Below are 15,786 nucleotides of genomic sequence, written 5' to 3'. Positions count from 1 at the left end.
GAGGAGAGAAAAAGATCAGACAGAAAGAGTCTACGGGGAGAGAGTGTGTTCAAATCTAACAGTTGCCTACTTTTGTTTAAAATAAACAACACAAAAACACACTCTCGGAAATCTCTCATCCATCATAAGTGTTTCTAGAAGTAACTGAAACTAATATATATATTCACTCTTATCTTAATCCCGTCATGGAACCCTTTACTGGTCTGCTCACAAAAGCATACTGAGATGATACAAAGGTATTCGTAGCACGGCGGATCAGAAGTCTAACAAATGGGATGATACAACACACAATTAAAGCAAGGATTAATAAAATCACTCTCATAGGAATTAAAGCAGTTACTTACATCTTTTGCCATCCAGTAAGCCAGACCAGGAACTCACCTTGTCTACTTCCGAAATCTCTTGCCTGTATCTCTTGTGCAATTCTAGACATATTCATCAGCCCTCGTAAAATTTACTCGACAGAGAAGACTTACTAGCTCCCGTGTCGATCAGGAAAACATATAGTTTAGAATGAACATACAATTCAATGAAAGGCAAAACCATTCTTTACCATGTGTTGGGGATGGGGAGTGTGGAATTTGAATAAGAACTTTAGACATTGTACTCATATATTCGTTTTATTCATCTCATTTTATTCATCATATCTTTTATCATATGCTGTGTGCCATGAGATGTGCTTGCTACTAGAAGACAAAAGTGATACAGAAGTATAGATTGTGTGTGTGTGACTAAGTGGAGCAGGACTAGCTCTGTGTGTGCGTGCAGTAAGACAGCATGTGATGTTCTGAGAGTTAAACCAAGCCAGCACACACTGAATGAGAATAGCCGAAGAAGTGGAATGTGATGGCATTATTTTTAAGAATCTATCAGCATTAATATAATCACGAGTGTGTTGTTTAATGGTTTAAGTAGGCATTATGTTTTACTAAGAGTATTAGAATGAGTTGATGTTTGTACGTGTTATGGGTTATGGAAGTACATCCTTTTGTGCAGATACCGGGAAAACAGGATGGAGTCAGATAAACGTGGTCTAAGAAGATTCACCCAGTAACAAAGGAGGAGTCGGATGTGGCAGTGTGGCAGATGCAGTTAACATGAAAACAAAATAAAAGAATTTGCCATAAAAGAAAATAAGTATTAGTTGACGCATACTTTAATATAAATAATATGCTACGCAGTAACAAAGACATTAGTTTCAAGAGCTTGTTCTGTTTTGAATCTGCAGGGCTACCTGTTGTCTCAGCTAGAGTTAATTAAGAGCCACACCCTTCTAATCTGAAGCCAGTATAAATCAAGGTCAGGTGAGCAGCCTGATGTAGCTGTGGAAGTGAGCTGCTCTTAGAAAGGTTACGAACTTTAGGTGATAAAGTTGGTGTGATAGTGTCTTTTATACTTCTAAAGTTCTTAATTAGTTCCTGCTTGCTTTGATACTTGAGTGAAATGGTGAGGTTTTTACTGTATTATAAGTTCTGCCATCTTAGCCATTCTTTACAGTTGACATTTGTGTTTTGTCTTGGTCAAACCAGAGGGAGTGCATTTCCATTCATATTGGTCAAGCAGGTATCCAGATGGGTAACTCCTGCTGGGAGCTGTATTGTTTGGAGCATGGCTTCCAGCCAGATGGCACCATCGTTGGTGATGGCAGCTCACTGGCTGACTCCTCTTTTGGCACTTTCTTCAGTGAAACTGGTGCTGGGAAGTATGTTCCTCGTGCGGTTTTCATTGATCTAGAGCCAACAGTTGTTGGTAAGCCCAAACACCTTTCAGACTTAATTTTTCTGGAATCTTGTCTTAGTACTTCAAGTGTCGTTATGTCTTCTGTTTGAACTGCAGATGAGATCCGTAATGGACACTATCGACAACTTTACCACCCCGAGCAGCTTATCAGTGGCAAGGAGGACGCTGCCAATAATTATGCTCGTGGTCACTATACCATTGGCAAAGAGATTGTGGACTCTGTGCTTGACCGAATGCGCAAAATGGTAAGTTCACCCATTAAACTGTCTCAAACTCCATTCCTAAAGGCCATAGCTCCGTAGAGTTTAGCACCAACTCCCACCTGCTTGGAAGTTCCTTGTAATCCTGAAGACCCTGTTTGGCTGGATCAGGAATGTTTGATTGGGGTTGGGGCAAAACTCTGCAGAGTTGTGGCCCTCCAGGAATTAAGAACACCACTTTAAAAAAAGTTCTTGATTAGAATCTACAGTTCAATAAACTTCTTAATGATTTGGGATCTCAACTCTGGTCCTCGTGGTCCCCTTTTGTGTAGATTTTAACTGGATGTGAGCAACGGGTGTCTAATCAAGGTTGGCACTAGAGGCCCCCGGCCCTCCAGGATCAAGTTTGTTGACCCCTGGTTTAGATGGTTAATAGAAAATGATTGTTTAATAACAAGTTCTTGGGGTGAACTCGATGGTTCTACCATTCCCACAGAAACATACTTGGGCTTTACTCATGTGTGTTTTTGTTTTTGTCTTCCCCCTCCTCCTGACTTCCGTCTCTATAGGCGGACCAGTGCACCGGTCTGCAGGGCTTCCTGATCTTTCACAGCTTTGGTGGAGGAACAGGCTCTGGATTCACATCTCTACTGATGGAGCGACTATCTGTCGACTATGGTAAAAGTCAAAGTTGGAGTTCTCCGTATATCCTGCCCCACAGGTCAGTACCGCTGTGGTGGAGCCCTACAACTCCATCCTTACAACACACACGACCCTGGAGCACTCCGATTGCTCCTTCATGGTGGATAACGAAGCCATCTTTGACATCTGCAAGCGAAACCTTGACATTGAGCGTCCCTCCTACACCAACCTCAACAGGCTCATAGCCCAGATCGTGTCCTCCATTACGGCTTCACTGCGCTTTGACGGAGCCCTAAATGTGGACCTTACAGAATTCCAAACCAACCTAGTCCCTTACCCACGCATCCACTTCCCGCTGGTCACCTACTCTCCCATCATTTCCGCTGAGAAGGCCTACCATGAGCAGCTCTCCGTACCAGAGATAACCAACGCCTGCTTTGAGCCGGCAAACCAGATGGTGAAGTGCGACCCTCGGCGTGGAAAATACATGGCCTGCTGTCTGCTGTACCGTGGTGATGTGGTTCCAAAAGATGTGAACGCCGCCATAGCCAACATCAAGACTCGGCGCTCCATTCAGTTTGTAGACTGGTGTCCCACGGGGTTCAAGGTTGGAATCAACTACCAGCCACCCACCGTTGTACCGGGAGGGGATCTGGCCAAGGTGCAGAGGGCTGTCTGCATGCTGAGCAACACCACTGCTATAGCGGAGGCATGGGGCCGTCTGGACCACAAGTTTGACCTGATGTATGCGAAGAGGGCTTTCGTGCACTGGTATGTGGGTGAAGGGATGGAGGAAGGGGAGTTTTCGGAGGCACGAGAGGACATGTCTGCTCTGGAGAAAGACTACGAGGAGGTCGGTGCTGATTCTATTGAGGATGGCGGGGAGGATGAAGAGGAGTATTAATTATGCAAAATGTTTGTACGAGCAAATAAATTTAAAAGCATCTAAACCCTTTTAGTCTGGTTCTCTTAACTGGGTTTGCCTTCTTGACCTTTGGCTGGGCCTGTGTTCAGAAAACATCTAAAGGCTAAAATTAGCTCAATCCTTTCTGATTTAGGAGACTTTCTTAAAGGGGCTAAGCTCTAAGCTCCTGAGTATTTCAAAGCACTTTAGCACTAAAACCTGCACTTAAATTGTGACCCTTTAGGAGTAGTGAAGAGAATTAAGACCAACTCCCAATTATTCTAAAATTAGGCTCTTGCCTCAAAAAAAAAAAAAAAAAATTGCCTCATGTTTAAGATATGCTATTGTCATTTCAACTGGTGTACAATACCACTGGACCGCAAAAACAAGTGTACAACCAATGTATGCTAAAAGGCTAGAGAACTCCCATAATGCGGTGTTAGTGTTGCAGGTTGAACAAATTCCCCTGTTGTGCCAGAAGATGGTGCCCGCAACTGAATTCTCCAGCCTGCTAAAAAAATAGAAAATTTAATGGTGTTTACTGGTATGTGATGGAATGTTAAATCCGACTGGGAAAAGTGCCCAAACATACTACAAAAAAAAAGAATTTTGCAATGGTTCAATGCAATTGTAAAAAAAAAAAAAAAAAAAAAGTTCATGATATTTTAATGGAAACTTTTTATTTTTTTTTTATGACTTGACTGATTTAAAAGATTAGTTTGGGGGTCAAGCTAATTGGAGAACTTTAGCGCTTTGTGGTATGACGTTTTTGGGTGAACTATGAAACATTCAGTAGGGGTAGCAAAACAACCAAGCCTATCGATCCTTTTCAAAGTGTACTTTGTGGAACTGCCGCAGTAAATGCTTTATTAAAAGTTTAGATATTGCATAATGCGCATTGCTAGAAAGTTTCTTTTTCTACTTGTTTGAAATGCACATTTCTTCAGGTCTTTATTGCCACAGTACACAGCCTTTATATTTGAGCATTGTGTTTTTGGATGCAATTCTGAAGTACGCATCTGGGATGCCCCTTAAGAATGTTCTCAAAAAAGGCATAGTAAAAAAAAAATATTCAAACCCCTTCAGATCTAGTCCAGTGAGTTCAGCATCAGCTCATAACAAAATAGAGGTGAAAGGTTACCATAAATAGTTAATTTCATGTCAACTACAAACATTTTTTTCTTTTAAGTGACATTTTGAACCGGTTATACCACCTACTGATTGCTTGTTGGGGTGGATTTGGCTACGTCTATGAAGGGAAAAGCTTAAAGGATGGCCTTGAGGTTAATTTTATCTAGCAGATTGCTTTTTAGTTGCGGCTGTTCCTCTAGTAGCTTAAAGGTAAAACAAATTTTTTCAGGTTAGTACTTTATCCCGTCTTAAATAGGTCTCGGTTCTGAAAGTATACGAAGGGCACATTTAAAAAAAACTGTTACAATAACGTACTTAATTTTCGAGAGATTTTCTTTGTATAATGTTGTCGCGCAAGAAGAACAACGATAAACAACCCATGTACACTCGATTTGAAGAAAAGCATTTATTTTGTGAGCTGAAGTTGAGCAACTTCCTTTTTAAGTTGAACAGAGAAAACATTTCAGAAGATGGACAGTATATGAATATATAGGTATCTCAATTCAAAACTGGACTTCGGAAGATATTTTATATCTCCATCTCTATACAAGTGAACATAAATGTCCAAAAAAAGAATTAAAACTTTTTTTTTTTTGAGGAAGAAACTGAAAGCGATTAAGGTATGTTTTGCTTAGCAAATAATGCGACGAGCTACAATACTTTTAAATATTTATTGCCATTGCATCTTAATGAGACGGGCTAAAGTAAAACGTTGGAGTTTGTAGGATTCCGGTGCCTGACACAACCAGCAGGTCATTGAAGCACCATCCTCATCACGGACTAGTCATTTTTCATGCAGCCCTTAAACACGGATGCTGATGTTTTTCTCTTTTCAAGATCTCTGCAAATATTTCCAAATGCTTACAATCATTCGAATGGCGATCAACCAACTTAACGTCATACATATGAAGGCATTTAAAGGAATTTAAAATGGAATAAAGGCAAGTGCTTTTGGTATTTAAACTAAATACACAATGCCGACACCTTCGACCAGATAAAAAAAAACAAAAAAAACAAAAAAACTTTTCTAATGTTTACGCATCCCTTCTTTTTCAAATTTTGACCAAATAATTCTAATTTGTTAACAAAACTGTTTCAAAAAAATAATACTTCTACAATATAACATGAATAATTAAGATCCTTCATTGAACTTAAAGTACCTTCATCAGCCAAGAACAAATTTACAATTTCGGAAGTTAATGAAACTGTAGCATAAATCTAAATAAACGTGAAATACCACTTTTGGTGTAACGACGAATTTACGCTAGGGCTCAAAGTAGGTGCTAAGTGCGAAGCAAAAACCACGTTACAGAAAAACTTACTCCGAATTCTGGATTCCCATATCTTTTTTTCTTTTTGTTCTTATATGGGTGTGGAATTTGTAGTGTCTACTTTCACATCGGTAGGCATCGTGTAAGCATTGTGTATCGCTCTCGGGCTCGTTTAGTCGAAAGGGCTGAAGTCCCTCTCTAAGTTTTCAGATTCGTCGTCGTCAGAAAAAAAGTCGTCGTCGTCTATATCTTCCTCATCGTAATCCTCGTGCCATTCTGGAACGTATTCGTCGTCATACTCGTCGTCCTCCTCTGCTTCATCGCCGGGGTCCTCGCCGGCGCAGTTGTTGTTGTCGGAGTCTCCAGAGTCAGAGCCTCCATCAGACTTGGACCTGAAATAAAAAAAATAAAAATAAAAAGGTAAAGCTTGTTGCAGAAGCCAGTTGTGTTTCTGTATGCTGTCGAACGATTAATCGCATCATATATGTATTTGTGCTGTGTATATTTATTATGTGTATATAAATATGCAACATGCGTGTATATATTATTTTAGAAAAATGTTTAGGACATGTTAATATTCCAAAAATATATGCATATCTCTCTCTCTCTCTCTATATATATATATATATATATATATATATAATAGCATTACTGTAAACGTGGTGACTCACTCTTTGTTGGTGTCTGTGTGGTTAGCTAGATTAGAAGCTTGTGCGGTCTCCTGGTCTGGCCCAGTCTTGGACTGATATCCTACACGGAAGTCCTGCCAAAAACAAAAGACATTATCAATCGGTCAAATGGGTGCTTTGAATGCTTTTAAATGAACAAGTTCAATGTTAAACCCCAAAGAAGTACATACAGGAGTAGGTTTACCTGAGTGGAGTGCTGGAGGATGGCCACAAGACGCTCCTGGATTCGGCGAATGAGCTCCAGGCCGGTGTTTAGGTGTTCGGGTTTTAGGAGTCGGACGCAGGATGCGAGATCAGTGCACTGCAGCAGCGTCTCCTCTGAAACCAGAAGCACAAGCAGCTTTCAGATATAAACAACATTCGATGTCCATCGGTCGCTGATTGGATTGGAGCGCTGTGGCCTCAAAACCTTTAAATGATTGTGGGAGTCCTGTACGTGTCATCCGAGAAAAGTCTTAGACATATAGGCTAATATTTCAATTATTCAGTACATAAACTGATAATGTTAATAAAAGAGCTCTTAGGTTTGGTTTGGCTCAAAATGTTTAGACATCCCTATTGAGAACATTCCTAAAAGCAATACTGAGTGACTGAGTTGAGAGTGAGCTTTCCCTAACACTAACCAAGCAGGATCTGCAGGGCGTTAGTGTGAAGGTCCAGAGCCTCCGTCTGTTGCTCCATCACGTCCATCTTCTCGGTGTCCTGGTTGTAATAGCTGTAAACACACGAGTATGCCAGCACCTACATGACAAATTACACAAATGCAACTGTTAACATAAAGAACTGCAAATATTGGAGAAAAAAAAAAAACATTAAAGCCACCCACCTTTCGAGCTTGGGCAAGAATCTTGCAGGCGTCGATCACAAACGTCAAAGACTTCATCTGTAAAGCTTCATTAATAGAAAACACCTTATTCTCCAGATTGATTGCAAAGTCCTGCAGAAAGCAATAGACAGACAATTGTAAGAAACTTATAAGAACTTTAAACGGAACGTAATGAACGACTCCAACAAACCTTGGCTTGGTTATGAAATGTGCATCTCTCATTGTAGTCCTGGAACTTCTTCTCTTGCCTTGCAGCTTTACTGACCTGCGATCGCACATTAATATACAGGACTCTCAGGGCAGTTATACGCTGGCATTGGTTTTGAGGATTTAAGTGCCCCTATTATGGGTTTTTGAAAATGACCTTTCATGCAGCGTGTGATACCAAAACAAGCTTCCTTCGAAACGAGTAACCTCATTAGTTTGAAACATCATTTCCGTTTGTCCTTCAATTTTGTATGAGACTTAAGATAAAAATAAATGCATATAAGACAAAGAAAGTAATTTTTGACCGCATGCATGTCAACATAAATCGTGCAAATTAAAACCAAATTACTGAACCTTTCATAAACCATAACGGGCACTTTAATTCATTTTGCAAATCAGTTTAAGCATTCATCAATAATGAATTGCCACAAAACCGCTCTTTCAGAAATGTTTTTGGAAGTCATCTGTGGCCGTTTTTGTGTATTACTTTTAAATAACAGTAATGAACAGCAATATTTACCTGTTGTTTGTCTATGCAATTGTGTTCAATTCGTGAAATAAAAGTGTATCAAGTATTTATGCATCAAGATATTCTACTATTATACAAATGTATTTGCCTGTGTGGAGAGGCCTCCAAAAGAACAGAATGTGCAGCCATAAAAAAAATATATATATATGATGAAGCCTCATCTCGCATTTTGACACTAGACTTGAGAGAGAGATTTATCATTCACAGAAGCCCCTCGCATCTTCTGAAGACACTTACCATGGCTGAGCAGTTGTAATAATCTTTATGCGTTGGCTTCCATGGTTTCAGACACCTCCAGCAAAATCCATGATTACATTTGGCACACGTCATACTACACAGAAAAAAATATATATAGAAGGTATATACTTGGCTTTATGGTTAACATAGTTAAGCTAAATAATAAATATGAGACATTTGTGCGTGCACACTTACTGTAGGCAACCCTCGTTCTTCTCAATCTGGGCCTGACAGCTGGGGCAGCGTTTGGATATAAGTTTGGCCAGATGTTTACTCTGGGCTTCCATACTCATTCCCTCATAGTAGCCTCCATCATCCATCCACTGAGACATGTGACTGCAGCTGGCTGGGTAATGTGCCTGATGATTGGACAAGACATTACTACGATCAAATAATCCTGAAAAAACAAATCCATCAGTTTGCAGCAAAAACTGTAATATTCATTACTGATCAACACTAAAGACTGGAGAGATGATTCTCAAACTCTCTTTACACATTTTTTTTTTTGATGTGATATAACCTACAGATATTTTTACATACCAGCTATTCTTTGATCGTTTTTAGCACTAATATGAGATGTACCTCTGGGAAGTTGCAGCTGAAACAGGAAGACCAGCAGCATTTGGAGCAGGTGCCCATGCTGCCAATGTTCTCCTTGCACAGGATCTGGTCACAGCCCTGAGGGTTGGTGCACCAGGTCAGGTTGGAGCAGCACTCCACGAAGCCCGCAGAAGGGCGCCACATACTGCAGGAGAAAGCACGGGACACTCAGTCTGCAGTCCTCAACACACCGAGCGTGAGAGTGCTGACCTGTACGTACATTTGGCAATGGTGTCCTTATCTGTGAGGATGTTGTGAAAGAACTTGGAAGTGGGCTGAGCCCGACAGTCTGTGATCGGACAGTCGCAGTTCATCACCAGATTCTGTTCGATACGAGCGGTGAGGTACTCCTGCCAGCAGGACTAATGGGAAACGGAAAGGGCATGACAAGAGAGCGCAGAGTTCAACATTTCTGCATCAAGATCTCATATATAGCAAAGCATCTTAAGTCATCAAACTACTGTTTGGATAGGAGACAACGAAAAGGCATTTTTATGACCTTAGTGCAAATTCATTTGTAGATTTCTTTGTTTTTTGTTTCTACTTCAAACATAATATTTACGATAGGAGAGTATTTATAGGAATCAAAAGTCAGTTTACTGGTATTTGTGACATGGTCACGCCTGGTTCTTTAGCTTGCACATTGTCAGTAGTTCATCTGAATAAAATTTTCACTTTCATCTGCTCTTTTACGGGACTTATGGTCTCTTGCTAATATGCCCCGTTTAGTAAATCTGGCCCATAAATATGATGACATATTACATGCACATGCCATAACTATTGCCCTTTTCAAAGACTGTTAAATCAAAATTGGACTGTCTTTTAGCTGCAAGTCATCTATATAATACAATGTGACAAATAACAGAAGTTTGAGCACATAAGTATAAACGCTTTCGTTTTCCACAAAAAATTAGTAAGGTTATTACTAATTAGTAATTACTAACAGGCATTATAGGGACTGGCTTTTTTAACGGATTTCAAAAGTTTTTGGTTGTCATTTTTTTTTCTTTGGGAGTCTCATGCTAACCAATATTAAAAATTAGTTTTCCAATTTAATATATTTTTTTTTTTATATTATGATGTCTTCCTGTGATCACAAAGCTGTGCTGCTTAATATTTTTGTGGAATCACTTTATTTTTTTAGAAATATTTGAAATATATATTTGTATTATTCTAAATGTCTTTAATGTCACATTTGATCAGTTTAATGCATCCTTGCCAAACAAAACTTCGGCAAGGATGCATTAAACGACATTCTTATTTAAATTATAAACATAAACACTATGACATATTATACACTATAAGTGCATATGTAATTACTTCTATAACCACCCTTAAACTCGATCAAAGCATCAAATTTCTCCCTAACCTCACACTTACCCCATTTTAGTTAAAGCTTTATTACTTTGGAAGTAGTTATATAGCCATCTAATATAAAGTGGGACCTATATAAACTGACCCTTTTGAACAGTACTGTATTCACTTAAGAGACGAGCACTTTTAAAACGTCCCACCTAAATGTGCCGTTTCCACAGGAAACACATGAACCCAGTGTTTAAGCCCTGCACTCACCCTGCAGCAGTAGTGCATGCAGCAGAGCATGGGAGGGGGGTCACTCTCTTTGGACTGGGAGAGGCAGACGGGACAGTGGGCCACGGGGACGGGGGCCGGCTGGGGGTTGCGGATCTTAAGGCCGGCAGCCAGCACCAGGGCATCTGGGTCGTCCGTGTAGCGCTGGATCAACAGATCCACGTTCCATTTGCAGTGAATGAGCAGGTGCTCGGCCCGGTCCAGATCCAGGCTCAGGGTCCCCGCCACCTGCTGGACGGTGCGCTGCATCAGCTGCTTGACCTCCTCCTGGGTCATTGTGCGACCCATGGAGAACAGCACGGCCTCCAGCACGCCGTCCTCCGGATGCTGCGGGGGAACTATTAGGCCTCCCAGGCTGCAGAGGGAGATATATATACACAAAAAGTCATTATGTGGATGTTGACTGGGAAAAACGCTGGCTTTCAGGGATGGGTCTTAACTGCAGGCACAGACAGAATCTGCAGAGCTGTCTATTTGGGGAACATTTTGACGTGGTAATATTCAGTTCTACGCTCTCGTTGGTTGAATGAATGATTGGCTAGAAGAATGATCAAATTAGCCAAAATATTTAATAAACCAACCAAAAAATAAATAATTATTAATAATAAAAAAAAATCTTAATTGTGCTCTTTCGTGTGGACTTGCTCAACATTTCTTACTATATAAAAGCCACATTCATTGATTTTTATTGATATGCATCACTTTTAATGAGGCAATAATATAATCATCCCTTTGCATTGATTAAAATATAATTTGTAAATTTAGAAAAAAAACCGTATCACCTTTAAAAATGACATAAAATCCTGCATTTGGCGATGAAAAACTCTTTTAGACAAGTATGAATGTTTGACGAAATACTGGACCATATGGCTAAAAATAATTTCGAATTTTCTAAATTGAATAAATGAGCAACAAACATGATTCAAAATGTAAAATGTCTTTATTATTTGTTTAAATGGTAAACATAAGTTTCTTTCTTTCAAAATATCTAGCATATTTATGCTAAAATTCTGTACTTATGAAGCATTATTAGCTTTTCTTTTTAAAAAGTGGACAAAAAACATAAAAGTAATTTCCAGTAGATTCAGTAGCTCACCCACAAATGAAAAATTCTGTCATTTATTCACTCTGATGCTGTTCCGAAACCCATAAGACATTTATTCATCTTCAAAACAAAAATGAGTTTAATGTAGCCTTTTATTCCTATATAAACGTCGATTAACGCATATATATGGTAAACGGAAGCTTAAAATTAGTTTTTGTGAGTTGCAACTAACCGTATGTGATGTGCTCTATGTATGTAAATAAAATACAAAATTAAATAAGTTTGTGTCTCTTCTGAAGACTTGAATTAAACCATTCGATTCATAGAAATGACTTTTACAATGTCTGAAATTATGTATTAAAATTGTGGTTGAATAGCCTTTCAATGTATGAAGAAAAGGATGGGACGGAAACAAAATATATTAAAAAAACCTTTCATTTGCATTCTGAAGATAAACGCAAAAGTGGGTTTGGAACTACACTAAACAACACTTTTCATTCACGGGTGAATTAACCCTTGCACTACAGCACAGACAGGAACTGCGCAGCCCTCATTTAATAACAGGACTGAATTTCAGTCCACCGATGACCACAAACTTAATGCTATTTACAAGTCTTGCAACATAAGAAAAAGAGCATCTCATAAGGCTGATGCCAATATTCATTCTGACCAGCTCCGCCCTCGAGTAGGTCACAGTTAGTGCGACTGCAGACGTTAAACCAAAAAAACTAAACTCAAAAGCAGCGAAACACTTCCTGTGCCAGTGAAAATGCGTTTGCCAAACACAGACTGAAACCTAGTGAGCTGCTTATCTGTCTTCAGAGACGAAATATTTGGGCTGCTCTACATGAGCAGAACTCTACATATCCCAGAGAGTTTGATGTTAGCTGACGACAACCGTCCCACATGGTATACTGATGCTGCGTATCTTTCATAATAGCGCCAGGAGCCCGTCTAGATAGGAAACTCACTAAGTTTTAAAACAGAGCCGCGCACACAGGAAATATAAAGAGATTTAAACAAAGAGAAAGGCAAGCTGATCACCCCAGTAAGCGCACCGGTTCAGTAACAGTGCAGAAAAAAAAAAAAAAAGCCCTGAGAGGGGAGAAAAACGTCAGTGAAAGCCACGCTCTCTGCCTCCGTTCTTGCTCGAAGGGGGGTCCTAGGGATCAAGGGTTAAGGGTCATCAGCACACCTGGTGTCGGCCTTGCCGCCGCCGCTGCTGCTCGCTGAGCTTTTTTTCACGTCCATCTTAAAGGAGAACTGCGCCTGGCCCTTGCGGGGAGTGGACGGGTCCTCCATCAAGAACTCCACGATGTGCGGGCTTTCCTCGTTGCGGCGGAGGTAGCCTTTGTTGATGACGTGCATGATGCAGGAGAGCACGTCTGTAGTGCTGCAGCTGAAGCGGACCGAGGGGTGAGTCCGACTGCCCTCCTGCTTCTGACACCGGTCCAACACCTGCAACGGCACAGGAAACACACACAAGCACAAAAACTCATCTTCTGCCATGTCTGGACTTGTTCTATTAGCACTAAACACTAAAATCTACAGAAAAAAAAGCACATTTTCCATAAAGTCTGCTATTCTTTTGGTAATGAGTAATCTGGTGATTATTTTGATGATTAATAAGCAAACACCCCATGCAAAACAATCCATACTTTACCATAAACACTAAATTGTCTATATGCATCTCCTTCTCATTCTTCATGATCTGCACAATGAGACAGTAGATGTAGTTCCTCTTCCTCTCTAGCGTGAGCGCAGCATCTTCATCCACATTCAGGTAGGTCTGCTTGGGAAGCAGGAAATGGTAACCGTGTCGTTCTGAGCTCTGTGAGAGCGTCTTCTTGTTCAGTCTCAGGACCCCTGAAAAATTTAAATGGTTTTCAGTTTTGTTTTTGTACATTCAGAATTCATAGCACTGAACCCTGAGAGATTTAAACTAACGATTCTGACAAATAACTTTTTTAATGCATTTACACGAAAACAAAACTGTAGTATAACTGTATAATTTGGAGGTTTTATGTTTTTGTCGTCTCTTATGTTCACCAAGGCAGCATTTACTGGACGAAAAATGCAGTAAAACTGTATTGTGATATACAGTTCTACTCCAATACATTTTAAAATGTAATTTAATGCCATGATGCAAAGCTGAATTTTCAGCATCCTTATGCCAGCCTTCAGTGTCACACGATGCTTCAGTAGTCATGCTAATGTGCTGATTTAAACACAATTATTACAGATTTCTTATTATAGAGTTTCAATCAGCTGGCAAAAAAATCAGCTTTAATGACTACATTTATTATACATAATTTAACTCAACATTTTCAAGTTAAAAATAATGTTCAATAATGTTAGTGTTCCACAGTATTTTTGATCAAATTAATACAGACATACACACACATTAACAAAAATTCCATAACTTTACAGTTAAACGGCACTGCAATTAAGAAAGGGTTTCAATGTGGACATTTTTGTCCAAAAATGAAACCGATTAATTAAAAGGAACACTCCACTTTTTTGGAAATAGTCCAACTGGAAATCATTGTCCAACTCTCCCAGATTTAAATAAGAAACATATAGAAACACTTATGCTACTGAGATGAAAATAACACTAATTGGATTCAAAAGTACACAACTGAGCCAATATTTATGCAGTTAGCATTTACATAACAAAAAACTAAACTAAAATGGACAAAAAAGGGTTAAAAATCAATGCAAACAATGAAAACAGCCGCCATCTTGTTCTGACGTACCGAGGAGGATTACTCACCTTTCATGGGGTCCTGGCTGGAGCCGGTGTGAGTGAGAACCCCTTTCTCTGCAGTGAGAGGTTTGAGGGCATGGCTCATCATGGCTGGAGAGAGACCCGTGGCCTGCTGCAACATCTCCACGTTCACGTCCTGCAGAACAGGAGGAAAGTGAACAGCTCTGATACATAAAAACCTCCCATCATGGCCATACTTGTTTTGGTCTTCAGACTGTACCTCATGTTTGTTGAACTGAAGCAAGATGTACATCTGCAGCGTGGAGACGTAGAGAGTAGAGGAGCCATACTGAAGCTCTGCGTGTCCGAGCCACGTCCACTGCAGCCGCCGAGGCTTACTGTGAGTCAAACTATACATGCGCTGACCTACAGGACACACACACATACACACACACACACACACACACACACACACACACACACACACACACACACACACACACACACACACACAGGTACAGGTTAACTTCAAACTACAACAGAACAGCCAGAGAGAATAGGTCTCACTAGGCTGTATCATTAGCATGGCCAGATATCATGGATATTTCAACTCACCGTTGGCGTAAAAGTCTGTGAATTCGGCCAGGTAAGTGCAGAGTTGGGCAGGGAAGTGTTTGCTGGGGTCCTCGAGGTAGCAGGGAGCAGACACAACCCAGCAGCGCGGGGACAACACCAACACTTTCACGTCACTCTCTTCCTCGAGTTCAGACACGTCCTCATCCATCATCTGATAAACATAACAGATCACAGCATCAGCATTGAAAAGGACAAAGGAGTTCTAGAAAGACTGTTGTCATCTTCCTAAAAATCACAATTTGGGTACTTGGGTAATGCGTAGGGATGTGCATTCAACAATTCGTCAAGCTAAAGAGATGTTCAACAGTGATTGAGTACTGAAAATCAATTATAGCTGCACTTTGGGTGGCACCCTGATTGTTTAGATAAAAATAAATGGATAAAAAATGGATAGAATGGATAAAATGGATAGTGACCACACTGTCTGAACAAACAGACCAGCAAAAACAAATCTAGCACAAACTAATGTTTCCTCTGTTTGGAAGCCCATTCACGTCAGTGAAAAAACCCCTCACATTCTTGATTTTTTTCCTCAGTACTGCATGATACAAATTGACAGTGGTGAGTTACAAATTCGCAATTCTGAGAACGTCTCTTTTTTCGCTCAAAATTTTACTTTATAACTCGAGTTTACATTTCATGAGTTTACATTTCAATTCTGAGACCAAAAAAACTCTGAAATGTGACTATCACAATTGTAAGTCTGAATTTCGAGATATAAAGTCACAATTCTGCATATCACGCAATTCTGAGAAAAAAAAGAGTAAATTGTGAGACGGTCAATAAAATAAAATAGTTGTAATCAGTGGATGGAAACGCTTTCATAGCTCTG

At 40.0% G+C, this 15,786-nt stretch overlaps 2 protein-coding genes across 2 annotated transcripts in view; one reads left to right on the top strand and one right to left on the bottom strand.

Annotated features, from left to right (window-relative positions):
• The first annotated feature begins 1,318 nt into the window (after positions 1 to 1,318).
• On the top strand, positions 1,319 to 3,532 carry tuba4l (tubulin, alpha 4 like). The gene is given in 5 exon segments (XM_043256387.1): positions 1,319 to 1,446; positions 1,530 to 1,749; positions 1,837 to 1,985; positions 2,510 to 2,618; positions 2,621 to 3,532. Coding segments are annotated over 5 exon segments (1,347 nt in total). The 5' UTR covers positions 1,319 to 1,443; the 3' UTR covers positions 3,487 to 3,532.
• Positions 3,533 to 5,008: 1,476 nt separating this feature from the next.
• The window catches only part of LOC122357122 (cullin-9), a 34,871-nt gene continuing 24,093 nt past the window's right edge, over positions 5,009 to 15,786 (bottom strand). Inside the window, 16 exon segments of the mRNA XM_043256388.1 lie at positions 5,009 to 6,280; positions 6,560 to 6,651; positions 6,762 to 6,895; positions 7,201 to 7,318; positions 7,404 to 7,514; positions 7,594 to 7,668; positions 8,377 to 8,470; positions 8,572 to 8,735; positions 8,959 to 9,121; positions 9,166 to 9,338; positions 10,549 to 10,921; positions 12,807 to 13,069; positions 13,275 to 13,477; positions 14,385 to 14,514; positions 14,599 to 14,744; positions 14,934 to 15,105. Of these exon segments, the coding sequence (XP_043112323.1) occupies positions 6,061 to 6,280; positions 6,560 to 6,651; positions 6,762 to 6,895; positions 7,201 to 7,318; positions 7,404 to 7,514; positions 7,594 to 7,668; positions 8,377 to 8,470; positions 8,572 to 8,735; positions 8,959 to 9,121; positions 9,166 to 9,338; positions 10,549 to 10,921; positions 12,807 to 13,069; positions 13,275 to 13,477; positions 14,385 to 14,514; positions 14,599 to 14,744; positions 14,934 to 15,105 (2,631 nt within the window). The 3' untranslated portion in view covers positions 5,009 to 6,060.

The sequence above is a fragment of the Puntigrus tetrazona genome, chromosome 13 (assembly GCF_018831695.1).
Source record: "Puntigrus tetrazona isolate hp1 chromosome 13, ASM1883169v1, whole genome shotgun sequence".
NCBI classification, from domain to species: Eukaryota; Metazoa; Chordata; class Actinopteri; order Cypriniformes; family Cyprinidae; genus Puntigrus; species Puntigrus tetrazona.
The sequence above is the reverse complement of the archived record's forward strand: the minus strand, read 5'-3'. Positions and strand labels throughout refer to the sequence as shown.